This window comes from Orycteropus afer, unplaced genomic scaffold (assembly GCF_000298275.1).
Source record: "Orycteropus afer afer isolate SDZICR_OR568_19922 unplaced genomic scaffold, OryAfe1.0 scaffold00012, whole genome shotgun sequence".
NCBI classification, from domain to species: Eukaryota; Metazoa; Chordata; class Mammalia; order Tubulidentata; family Orycteropodidae; genus Orycteropus; species Orycteropus afer.
Genome location: NW_006921599.1, coordinates 12,634,228 through 12,647,790, shown reverse-complemented (window position 1 = coordinate 12,647,790; position 13,563 = coordinate 12,634,228). Strand labels below are relative to the sequence as shown.

Genomic DNA, 13,563 nt, shown 5'->3' with positions numbered 1-13,563 from the left:
TGGCTAGTTGATCTGGAAATGTGAGAGTGACTCTTAAAATCTAAAGATAAACAGATCATTATGCATACTCTTGATGGGAGCTCTGATGGCATAGTGCCTAAGGCATTTGACTGCTAACCAGAAGGCTGGCGGTTCAAACCCACCAGCCACTCCCCAGAAGGAAGGTTGGGCAATCTATTTCCATAGTGATACTACCTCAAACCCAAGGAGGCGTCACTAGGAGTTGGGTCCAACTGGACGGCAGTGTATATGCATACTCTTCAAGCAGCCAAAATGGCAACTTTATTTTTTTTATGCATTTGTAGTTTAATTTGATTCTGTCATTGCTTTAAAATAGCAGTGTCATTGCAATTGATATGCAAATTTTATGCTGTGCTCTTTATAAGAGAAGGCTATATGTTGTTGTTGTCATAGTTATTAGATGCCCCTGACTGATGTTGACTGCATGCACAACACTATTCAGTTCTTTGCCATCCCCATGATTTGTTACAGATCAGCTTATTGTAATCCATGGTGTTTTTTTATTTTTTCCATTGGTTTGTTGTTTTGGAAGTAGATCACCAGGCCTTTCTTCCTAGTTTGCTCTTAGTCTAAAAGCTCTGCTGAAACATGTTCAGCACCATAGCAACCCAGAAGCCTCCACTGGAGGGTGGGTGGTGGTAAAGAGCTGTGCTGGCACAGTGCCTGAGGCATTTGACTGCTAACCAGAAGGTTAGTAGTTCAAACCACCAGCCACTCCACAGAAGGAAGATGAGGCAATCTACTTTCATAAAGATTTACTGCATTGGAAACCCAGCGGGGGTTGCTATGAGTCAGAATTGACTCGATGGCAGCGGGTTTGCTTTTTGTGTTTTTTGTGCATGAAGTGCATTGGGCGGGAATCAAACCTGGATCTCCTATGTGGAAAGTGAAAATTCTGCCACTGAATCATCAATGCCTCATGAAGGCTATATAACCCACTGTCATTCAGTCAATTGCAACTCATAGCAACCCCCATAGGGTTTCCAAGGCTATAAATCTTTATGGAAGGAGAATAGCTCATCTTTCTTCCATGGAGCAGTTGGAGGGTTCAAACCACCTACCTTTTCATTAACAACCCAATGCCTTAACCACCATGCCACCAGAGCTCCTTGAAGGCTATATAGGATGCAGTTATCTGGGATTTACAGAAGTCCTAGGTCAGGAGATAAATAGCTTATATTACTCTTTGGACAGAGTTCATTTATTCAGCATTAGTATTCTGGGTCTTTTTACTTTATTATCTGTTTCCATTCTAATCTTTAAAGTACCTTTCTTGTCATCAGAAGCAATGTGTGAGAACCTGTCCTTACCACAGTGTCCTTTGCTGTTGAGACACCAAAATTCTAAATCTCCACCTTCATATATACCTGATCAAAACCATTAAGGTTGTGAAACACAAAGGGAGTTCTTTATTTTGGGTCATTTGTCATTTCATCGTCAGTCATTGAGTGGCCATTCATATAATATTCAGTCAAAAACAGTAAGTGCCATTAAATCATTAGCCAGAACATTAAAGTTTCAAATTAAGGTTGGGGAACATAAACTGTGTATGAGATGTGGGATAAACAGTGCAAGGGGGGCAGGGGAGCAAGCAGAAGAAGAGAAGAGGCTGTGTTACAGTAGGGAGATGGCGGTTGCTTCTATAAGATAAGGGTTGAATACTGAAGACTGCTACCTTACTGTGGAGGTGAATGCCAAAACCCAAGGGCCTAGGGTTCCCAAAGCCCAAGCTCATGGCTTCACAGGATCATAGCACCTTACATTACTCTCTTCTGCACCTGCTGCAAATAAGAGTACACATGGGTCTGCTCTTGTTAGCAAGGGTCCTGCTGGTTTGGTTCATGTTCTGCCTCTCACCAGGTGGATGTGGGCCTGCTTACATGGTGGTTGTGACTCAGAGTTCAGTGGTTACTACAAAACTGAGACCTATGACTAAAAGAACTAGCTCCTGAGCCGCTATCTATGTGTCCAAGTTTAAACACATTGATCTGATTTGGCTGAAAGAGGCTTCATCCCTAGGGTCAATGAGGAGTTGGCCTTTCCCAAGGAGAAAAGTGAGGGAACCATGTGAAGAGAAAGTTCAAAGACAACTTGGAAAGGAAGCAAGAGGTAGGGATGAACTAACTGTGAACCTTCATCCAGGAGACATTGAATGCGTCAGTCCTATTATGGTATTCATTTTTTTCTTTTAAAAACCACAGCCATGTTTAATTTTTAATTGTCTCAGAGTTTTCTTTTGGCTGGCTGTTCCCACAAGTGGCTATATGGGGAATTCTTTTGAAGCTTGTAGAGAATAGGATTATTTGTGGCTGCCTCTGCTGAATTAGCATTGTGCGGTTTGTATGTATATGTGGTGTGCATGCAGTGTGTGTATGCAGTATGTGTGTGTGTGTTAGGCAAGAGGGAATCATTGTTGATTTGCATGGATCCAGAGTCTCATGAAATCTGCAAGTAGTGACTGGCAAGTATGCAATTGGAAGCAATATATGAAGACTGCTCGGGACTTTTGCCTCCTAGCCTGCTCCTGCCCAGTGCCTGGCTCTGTGAGGGTGAGGGATGGCTGACTTTGACTTATGTCATCTTCCCTGTGGGCCTCATGTGGTTTTTCCAGTGAGATAAAGAAAAGGTGAATCATAGGACCAACATTTCTGAAAAAGAAATTTAAGAAATGCATTGTCAACTCTCTAAGGAGAAAAAAAAAAAAAAAAATGCACTGCCATCGAGTCAATTCCAACTCACAGCAACCACTGTTGGGTTTCCAAGGCTGTAAATCTTTACAAAAGTTGATTGCTTCATCTTCCTCCCGCAGCGCAGCTGGTGGGTTTGAAGTGCTGACCTTCTGGTTAGCAGCCAAATGCCCTATCCACTGTGCAGACAGAGATCCTTAAGGAAAAAAACAAAGGGGGTGGGAGGGAGGAGGAAAGACAGGGTATTGGGAAACAGGTCTTAAGGGAGTTGTTAACTCCAGAAAAAAATCACATGCTTTAGGGTTCTGACTTGTCCAGTGTCTTAATATTTATCACAACATGCTACCAAAATGGTCCATGTTGGATCTGTTTTCATGCTTGGGCTATAATCGGGTTTTGGAAATCACATTGTAACCAGAGACCTACTCTTAATCTTGTCAAGGAATTTTTTTAAAAAAATATATTCATATTTTATTTAACCAGTATATTCAAGAAATGACCATTTCATCGAGGATGTTTTTCTTCTGGTGCTGATAGTTTGATTTCTTCTCTCTCCTTCCTTCTCTCCTCCCACTTCCTTTTCCCCTTGCCACCGCCCTGTTTCTTTCCCCAGAATCCAGAGCTGCTGTTGGTGGATTGTACCCACGGGGAGATGATTCCTCATGAAGAGCCTGGGTCCCCTACAGAAATCAAATGTGACTTTCCGTTTATCAAACTAAAACCAGAGCCAGCCAGACAGTGAAAAACAGTCACCGTGGAGGGGGGACGGCGAAAAATGAAATCCAACCAAGAACGGAGCAACGAATGCCTGCCTCCCAAGAAACGTGAGATCCCTGCCACCAGCCGGCCCTCTGAGGAGAAGGCCCCAGCTCTGCCCAACGACAACCACCGGGCAGAGGGCTTGGCATGGCTCTCCAGCCATCCAGGGGGCCAAGGCCATGGGGGCAGCAGACATGGGCCAGTGGGGACTTCAGGGGAACTCAGTTTACAGCAGGGAATAGGTTTACACAAATCGTTGTCCACAGGCTTGGACTACTCCCCACCCAGCGCCCCCCGGTCAGTCCCGGCCACCACCACGCTTCCCACAGTGTACCCACCCCCGCCGTCAGGGACACCAGTGTCCCCTGTGCAGTACGCCCACCTGCCCCACACCTTCCAGTTCATCGGGTCCTCGCAATACAGCGGACCTTACACCGGCTTCATCCCCTCCCAGTTGATCTCCCCAACAGCCAATCCCGCCACCAGTGCAGTGGCTTCAGCCGCCATGGCCACCACTCCGTCCCAGCGCTCCCAGCTAGAGGCCTATTCCACGCTGCTGGCCAACATGGGCAGTCTGAGCCAGGCCTCCGGACACAAGGTTGAGCAGCAGCAGCAGCACTTAAGCAGGACTCCAGGGCTCATGACCGCGGGGTCCCCTCCACCCACCCAGCAGAACCAATATGTCCACATTTCCAGCTCCCCACAGAGCTCGGGGCGCACAGCCTCTCCGCCAGCCCTCCCCGTCCACTTACACCCCCATCAGACGATGATCCCACACACTCTTACCCTGGGGCCCTCCTCCCAGGTGGTTGTGCAGTACACGGACTCTGGCAGCCACTTCGTTTCTCGTGAGTCTACCAAGAAGGCCGAGAGCAGCCGGCTGCAGCAGGCCTTACAGGCCAAGGAGATCCTCAATGGGGAGATGGAGAAGAGCCGGAGGTATGGGGTCCCCTCCTCAGCAGACCTGGGCCTGGTGAAGCCGGGTGGGAAGGCAGCGGCCCACCCCTATGAGTCCAGGCACATGGTGGTCCACCCGAGCCCTACTGATTACAGCACTCGAGATGTTTCTGGGGTCCGGGCCTCTGTGATGGTCCTGCCCAATAGCAACACACCTGCCACAGACCTGGAGGTGCAGCAGGTCACCCATCGAGAGGCATCCCCCTCCACCCTCAATGACAAGAGTGGCCTGCACTTAGGGAAGGCCGGCCACAGGTCCTACGCACTATCCCCACAGCAGGCACTAGGCCCTGAAGGTGTGAAGGCTGCTGTCACCACACTGTCCCCCCACACAGTCATCCAGACGACACACAATGCCTCAGAGCCACTCCCCGTCGGGCTGCCGGCCACAGCCTTCTATGCAGGGACCCAGCCCCCTGTCATCGGCTACCTGAGCAGCCAGCAGCAAGCAATCACCTATGCCGGCAGCCTGCCCCAGCACCTGGTGATCCCTGGCACCCAGCCCCTGCTCATCCCAGTTGGCAACACGGACATGGAAGCATCGGGGGCTGCCTCTGCCATTGTCACATCGTCACCCCAGTTTGCTGCAGTGCCTCACACCTTCGTCACGACCGCCATTCCGAAGAGTGAGAACTTCAGCCCGGAGGCCCTGGCCGCACCAGCCGCCTACCCGGCCATGGTGCAGGCCCAGATCCACCTGCCTGTGGTGCAGTCTGTCGCCTCTCCCTCGACGGCGCCCCCGACACTGCCTCCCTACTTCATGAAAGGCTCCATTATCCAGCTGGCCAACGGGGAGCTGAAGAAGGTGGAGGACTTGAAAACGGAAGACTTCATCCAGAGCGCTGAGATAAGCAACGACCTGAAAATTGACTCCAGCACGGTGGAAAGGATCGAAGACAGCCACAGCCCAGGCGTTGCTGTGATACAGTTTGCTGTCGGGGAGCACCGAGCACAGGTAATGTTTGCTCAGGACTCATAGGTTGGTGGGCATCTCACCATACCTCCTTCATCATTTCCTGGCAGGATAAATTGCTTCTCTGTCAGACTCGTATATGCAGTGAATGGGATTAACCAGTTCCCATTGAGTTGACCCCAGAGCATGGTGACCCCATGTGTGTCAGAGTTAGAACTGTGCTCCATAGGGTTTTCAATGGCTGATTTTTCAGAAGTAGATTGCCAGGCCTTTATTTCAAGATGCCTCTGGGTGGACTCAAACCTTTAGCCTTTCTAGTTAGCATTCAAGTGCACTATTCAATTGCACTATGTAGGGCTCCATGTGGAGGATTAAAAATTCTCATTTATACCTAGATCTTAGCCTCAGAGCCTTTCCTGTCCATGTTCTATAATAGTGTTAAGTTCATTGCCCCAAGGCATCCAGTGTTTGTAATGAATTCTGTGCCCCTAGAGAGGTGTAAAGGACCTCTGGTGCTGTGGTGCCTAAGGCATTTGACTGCTAACCAGAAGGTTGGTGGTTCAAACCCAGCAGGGGCACCACAGAAGGCAGATGGGCCAAAGACCAGTTTGCTGATCTGATAGAGCCTGCTAAGACCCCTGAGACTATGGCCCCTAGCTGCCCTTCAGGTCTGGAATTGAACACACTCATGTGGCTTCCAGCCAAACAGTAGACATGTAGGGTGAACATTTACATCAGGTAGATACACTCCTTGGAGCCATCAATCATGGGTGGACAGAAGGGCAGTGTTTGCACAGGGAGACAGCTTGGGGCGGGAGGGTGTGCAGGAGTGCATGGGAGGGACACAGGGAAGAGGTAACTACGGGGAGGAAATGAGAAGAGAACTGTTACATTGTGGGGAATTGCAGTCAATGTCACGAGACAAAATATGTATGAACTGCTATAGGGAAAATGAATTTGCTCTGTAAACTTCCGCCCAAAGCATGGTAAACTTTCACCCAAATCATGACAAAAATTAAGGGAAAAAAAAAAAAAAAAATGGGGCAATCTACTTCCATAAAGATTTACTGCCTTGTAAACCCAAAGGCGGTTGCTATGAGTTAGAATTGACTCTATGGCAGTGAGTTTGGTTTTTTTGGTTAGAAAGGTGCTAGTTATGTGCCCGGAGCTCTGGTAGCATAGTGCCTAAGGCACTTGACTGCTAACCAGAAGGCTGGCGGTTCAAACCCACCAGCCACTCCTCAGAAGGAAAGTTGGGCAATCTAATTCCATAGTGATACCACCTCGGAAGCCCAAGGAGGGTCGCTATGGGTTGGGTCCAACTCGACGGCACGTAACAACAACAACACAACAGTTATGTACCACCCTTGGGATTACTGAGAAAATCCTAACTTAAATTCTGCCTGTGTTCTGTGCTTCTGTGGAGGAACATCTATTGGGAAAAGCTGTGGGCTCCAGGCCTTTCCAGCAAACTTTTGCCCCATTTCAGGATAAGACAGAGTCTGCTGGTACATGGAGAGCATTCGCCCCTCAGAGTCATCTTGTCCTACTCCACATCTGAGAGGCCAGGGCTGTCCCAGCTGACCCTCTCGGGTTTGTGTTAAGTCATTAGGGATCCCGTGGGTCAGACGCCAGCCATGATTAGGAACTGAAAGTATGATTCAGCATCAAGTCAGTTCCAGCTCATGGCAGAACTCGTGTGTGAGAGTACAACTGTGCTCCGAAAAGTTTCAGCGGCTAAGTTTTGAGAAGTAGATCAATCACTAAGCCTTTCTTCGGAGATGCCGCTGAGTAGACTTGAACCTCCAGCCTTTTGGTTAGCAGCCAAATTAACATTTGAACCACCCAAGGACTGCAAAAGTATATTAACCATCTTTATTCCCATGGACTCCTTCAAACTACCTCTTCCAGTCTTTCCCATCACATGAATGCATTTATTCCATCATCCATTTCTATGGAAGGAGCCGTGGTGGCACAACCGTTAAGCAGTGAGCTGCTAACTTAAAAGGTTGGTGGTTCAGACCCACCCAGCACCATGGGAGAAAGACCCAGCAATCTGTTTCTATAAAGATTACAGCCAAGAAAACCTGTGAGGTCGTTCTTTGTCACATGGGGTCGCTACATGTTGGAATTGACTTGAAGGCACCCAGCAACAGCAATGTTTGAAACCGTGCTTTCCTGCCCAGTTTGCTTGGATTTGAATAGGCTTGGTCCCCAGACCTGGAATTTCCCTGGATGTAAAGCCCCATTTATCTGGGGATGTTCCCAGATGGAGGACTTTGAAACACTCTAGGGTGGCAACAGAGCCTCATTTGGGTTCGGGTTGAAAAATGGTTATGGCTGATATTTAGGATGTTCAAAGAAAAATAGCACAAACAGAAAAGACAATAGTGAGTGGTTTGAATTGTTATGGGTAGATTTTAAAAAAAAAAAAAAAAATCAAGCTAAGGAGGAGAAAGACCAGTTGTCCAAGTGTTTTCCAGAACTGCTTGTGAACGACCAGATGTAGTATCTTGCACAACTTAACCCTGCATTGCCAAGTGTTTTGGCCCTGAGTGCTTTTGTTTTTTATGGCAAGATGTAATGTTCGGTTTTCTGGGAAGGTCTGAGAAACATTTCTCAAAGTTATAATTCTGGAGAAAAAAAAAAAAAAAAAGAACAAGCCAAAATCAGTAGTTTTATGATTTTTTTTAATATCATTTAAAAAAAAAATTGCCACTGAGTAGATTCAGACTCATAGCGACCCTCATTGACCTGTCTGACTTCTGGGAAGTGGCTGGTGGGTTTGAACCACCAACTTTTGGGTTAGCAGTCAAATGCCTTAGACACTGCGCCACCAGAGCTCCTAAAAAAAAAAAGCATAATTATTTAAAATTCATAAGGAGCTCTGATGGCATAGTGTCTAAGGCATTTGACTGCTAACCAGAAGGCTGGCGGTTCAAATCCACTAGCCACTCCTTGGAAGGAAGGTTGGTCAATCTACTTCCGTAGTGATACTGCCTCGGAAACCCAAGGAGGAGGGGTTGCTATGAGTTGGGTCCGACTCAGCAGCAGTGAGTTTGGATTTTTTTGGTTTTTACCGATACATGGTTACTGCCCACTGCCACTTCTCTATATGGATTAAGGGAGCATATTATTTGAAAAGGATGTTGTGCTTGGTGAAGTAGAGAGAGTGGGTGAGGAGAGCTCTCAGTGAGATGGACTGACACGGTGCCTGCAGCAGTGGATTCAAACATACCAAAGATGGTGATGCTGGATTAGGCAGTGCTTTGTTCTGTTGCACGCAGGGTCTCCATGAATGGGAGCCAACCTCGCAGTAATACAAAAACAAAACAAAAAACTCACTGCCATTGAGTCGATTCTGACTCATAGCGACCCCTGTTGGGTTCCCGAGGTGGTAAATCTTTGCGGAAGTAGATCACCCCATTTTCCTAACGCCGAGTAGCTGGTGGGTTTGAAGGGCAAGACTTCTGGTTTGCAGTCATATATGTCTTAGGCACTAAGCCACCAGAGCTTCTTGTAACTAACAGTAGAAGGAAAATGAGTCGCCTTTAACAAAATGAGCTCTTAACAGATTCCAGGGGAAGCACAGAAAATAAACAAGAATGAAAAGAAAATGTGGTTTTTTTGCCCGGTACTTTTAAAAGATAATTTATTTTGTTGTTGTTGAAAATAGACACAGCCAAACACACACCAACTCAGCGATATCTGCATGTGCCGTTAAGTGGCACTGAGAACATTCTTCAAGTTGCACTACCATTCTCATCCTGCTTTTCTGGAATTGCTTCTCCGCCATTAAAATACACTCACAGCCCTCTAAGCTTCCTAGCTACCCTTTCAAGTTGCTGTTGAAAATTTGATCCCATGTCGATAGTTCTTTAAGGGAACACAATGCTCAAGGCAGACAGTCTGTACTCATTTTCCTGGTACTTTTATTTAAAGTGATGTTGTCAGCAGTGGTAGGCATGGAAAGAGGTTTTAGCCTGAAATGAGACTGGTTCCTCAACAGTATCTCTTTAAAACTGACAACGAAGCCAAATTGTTGTAACTGCACGTCAGCCTACAAGGGCTTCAAAGACCCCTTCTGATTTCAAATCAACCTGGCAAGCACGGAGAGAGGAAGAATCTGTTTTCCCTGGCTCTGTGTGTTGCAAAATGAGCGATTAAATGAGAGAGAAATTGGCTTCTGTAGGCGGTTTCTTTCCTGGAGCCAGACCACTCATCTCTTTGCTGTCCGCTGAGGTGCAAATTAGAAAGTAGAGTATTTGTCAAGCGTGTTCACAGATCTGCCAGGGTGGCCTGTGTTGTGGGGTTTCGTGCTGGCAAGGGCTTCCGCTAAGATTGGCAGGAGAGCTGTGGTCTGTTGCAAGGGCGGCTTGGATTTCAAGCAGTACAAACAAAAGTGCAAGGTCCTGAGCAACCAATGAAGTAGCCTTTCCCTGAGAAGCCTATCAGAAATAGGCTGACATCATCACAACTAAAATACTCCACCAGTGGTGTTTGCCACAAGGCTCAGAGTTAGTAGACAGCAGAGGCAGAATAAAGAGGAGAAAGCAGAGAGACAATTCATATGGGTTCCAAGAGTCTAGTGTTCCCTCACCCTCAGTCTCTCCCGACCTAAAATATCAATCAGCGTCTTTTCAGCTGGTTAGAAAGCACCACCACTTCCATCCACAGGGAGATTGAGAAATGTGAAAAGTGTTCAACTTCATTAGCAGAATCACAAATTTGATTGGGGGAGTTGTTGAAGATCTCCAGGGCAGATGGTTTCATGGCCGCAGGCATAAATCCTACAGGAGAATGGCCGAGCTGCTTGACCTCATAAAGCCTCCATCGTCATTCCCAGGGAAGACAGTGTGGGAAAAAGACAGGCCCAAGTGAGGAGGAGACTGGCTCTGGGCTCACTCTGTTGCTAACCACTTGTGAGACAAGTTCATTCACCTCTTTGAACTTCAGTTTTTCCTACCTATAAAACAGTCAAATTATTCTTTATGCAAAATAATCCCCTGGGCCTCCTCAGATTTTTAATCTTCTACTTTCCTGCCTTCCAGTGTCTTTGTAAACACCAGCATCCGCTAACCAGAAACCAAGAGGGAACAGAAAGGGAACATTCCCTGACCTCATGCTGATCAGCACACAGATCTAACAAGAACTAAAGCCAAGACATTATACAATTCAGAAGGACCTCTGGCAGCATAGTGGTTAAAGCATCTGGCTGCTAACCAAAAAGGTTGGCGTTTCGAACCCACCACCCACTCCATGGGAGAAAGATGAGGCAGTCTGCTTCCATAAAGATTTACAGCCTTGGAAACCCTATGGGGCAGTTTGACTCTGTCCTGGAGGGTTGCTATGAGTTGGAATCAAGTTGATCGCAGTGGGATACAATTGAGAGTTGGTTTGTTCTTTTAATTTTGGTGATTCATATTTAAGAAGCTGAATTCCTAATTATTGTGGAAAGATGCCCTGAAATGTCATCTCCAGCTGAAGCTCCAGACATTGCAATGCAGCAGAAAAATGCTTTCACATATTCATCACCATCCCTGATTTCACTATACCCAGCACAGTATTTCTGCACACGCAAAGCATCTTTGTGCCCCAGCCCCCTACCACAGTGTCACAGGGGAGCTGAATGCCCAGGCATTGTCTGCCATTGCTGTCTGTGTTCCCCATATGAAGCCTTCTAGGTTCTGCTGCCTCCTTCCTCTCTGGTGTAGGACACAGCACATTCTGCCCCTGGTGGAAGGAAGTCCCTCTGTCTGCCATGCTGCCCTGTCAGCCTCAGGGACTCTGGTTGGGAGCTGCAACAGAGACCACAATTGCTTCTCTCAGGATTCCACCCAGATATAATCACCTTACTACTTGTCAAGAGTCCCTGGGTGGTACACACAGTTACCACACTTAGCTACTAACCATAAGGTTGGAGGTTCAAGTCCACCCAGATGCACCTTGGAAGTAAGGCCTGGCTATCTTCTTTTGAAAGATCACAGCCATGAAAACCCTGTGGAGCACAGTTCTACTCTGACACAGAGTTGAATTGATGGTAATCTTGCCAAGTTTGAGGTCCTAAGTCTGGGGCAGGTCACAGATGAGATGCCGGCAACAGTGTCACTTGGGAGCCAGTGCATCAGAATCAGAGGCTATGACATCCCCTTGTGTCTTTGGGTGGGAAACAGCTTGACTGGTAGGAAAAATGTGAGATCTGGAGCCCAAAAGATTGAAGCCTGGCTCTGTGCTCCACCCCTTAGTAGCCCTATTAGCTCCTGCAAGTCATTTGTCCTTTCCTCACGTAGTGGGAATGACGATACTGCCTGCCTTTCAGGGTCATTGTAAGTATTAAAGGCAGTGTGCTTAAGGGAACCAGTACAATAGATAGCACATAGTAAGTCCTCAGCAATGTTACTTTGCCTTCCTGCTTCAACTTAGGTGATGATGGCCCTGAAGGGAGGAAAAAGTTAGTTTCAGAAAAATAACCACGTGCTCCAAAGACAGCTTATGGAAGGAGAAACCCGGTTGCTGTCAAGTTCACACCCCCGTGTGTGTTAGAGTTGAATGTGCTCCATAGGGTTTTCGATGGCTGATTTTTTTTTCAGAAGTAGATCACCAGGCCTTTCTTCCAAGGCACCTCTGGGTGAGCTCGACTTCCAGCCTTTTGATTAGCAGCTGAGTGTATTGTTGGTCATTTGTGCCATGGAGGAATTCCACCACCCAGGCAGTCTATAAGCCTGTGAAGAAGGTTGGATCTTTCCAATGAGTATAATAAGCCATTTTCACCCTGCCTGTATATCCTTGTGGCTTATTCCCCTTGGTGGCCAGGAGCCCCCATGCTCTTTCTATTAAAACAAAACACCAAACCAAAGTCATTGCTGTCGAGTAAGATCTGACTCATAGTGACCCCTCCTTGGCTTTCCGAGGTGGTATCTCTATGGAAGCTGATCGCCCAACTTCCTTCCGAGGAGTGGCTGGTGGGTTTGAACCACCAGCCTTTTGGTTAGCAGTCAAGTCCCTTAGGCACTATCCCACCCATCAGAGCTCCCGCTCTTTCTATTGTTATTGTTGTTGTGTGCTGTTGAGTCAGACCCGACTCATAGCAACCCCTCCTTGGGTTGCTGAGGCAGTATCCCTACAGAAGTAGATTGCCCCATCTTCCTTCTGAGGAGTGGCTGGTGGGTTTGAACCGCCAGCCTTCTGGTTAGCAGTCAAGTGCCTTAGGCACTATGCTACCAGAGCTCCCGCTCTTTCTATTAGGGAGGCTAAATGAGCTCATGCTGGCCTGTGTGCATTTCTCTGAGCCTGAGCTGGACTAATGGATTGCTGGTCCAGCTACCACCAGGAGGAGGGTAGAGGCAGGAACAAGGTCAAGAGCCTCTCTTCTGCAGAGAGGATGTTAGCTAGCAACATGCCCAATGGGAGAGCCCCCCCACATGCTCCCCTGGGGAGCCTTTGGCTTCCATCTGACGACGGATGTTCTATCCAGGGAGTAGCCTCCCTCCTTCCTTTCCTGTCACATGCTCCCCAGGTTCAGCTCTTCCGAAGAGGACACGAGTTTCACTCAGTAGACTTGTGGTAAATTTCATTTGTAAGGTGACACTTTGCTTCTTTCCTTAATGCTGAGCCCTCTCTGTTACTTAGGGCTGGCTTTCATATCCCAGATCCTCATGAGGTGACTATTTCCCTTACCTGCTTTGTGGTTGCTTAATATGCAGTGCCATTTCTTTCTCCCGACTGTCCTGGTGTGTGTGTGCGTGTGTGTAGGCACACATGCTCTTATAGCATGTTACAATGATGCGCTTACTGCACATCTACCGGTGACTTTTCTTTAATTCTGCTATTTTTTTTTTTTCATTTGACTGCTATGTACTGTGAGTGACAGCATTGTGTGTTAATGGATTAGTGAGAGCCTAAAAATAACCCAGCCCCTCATGCAAGAAGCACATAAGCTTGTAGAGTTCATTAGCAGCCAAGGCAAACCTATTTGCCAACATTTAACCTTCAGGCTGAGTTGAAATGAATCCTAATGTGTCAGAAAAATAGTGACTGCCCTCTGTGCAGAGCCCAGTACCAAGACCTGTGGCCAAATTGTTGGTGATAGTCCTTCTGTCAGTTCTAATCCACTAAGGCTTCAGTCGAAAAACAATCATAAGCCATATTTGCTTGTGTGTTTATATGTGTTTGTGTGTGTCTATCAAAAAAAAAAAAAAAAACCAAATGCATTGTCATCAAGTCGAT

At 47.2% G+C, this 13,563-nt stretch overlaps 1 protein-coding gene across 1 annotated transcript in view; it reads left to right on the top strand.

Moving 5' to 3' along the window:
- Positions 1 to 3,483: 3,483 nt before the first annotated feature.
- ATXN1 (ataxin 1) overlaps positions 3,484 to 13,563 on the top strand; it is a 21,234-nt gene continuing 11,154 nt past the window's right edge. The window contains exon 1 of the mRNA XM_007952291.1: positions 3,484 to 5,379. Coding sequence (XP_007950482.1) covers positions 3,484 to 5,379 — 1,896 coding nt within the window. The remainder of the gene's footprint in view (positions 5,380 to 13,563) is intronic.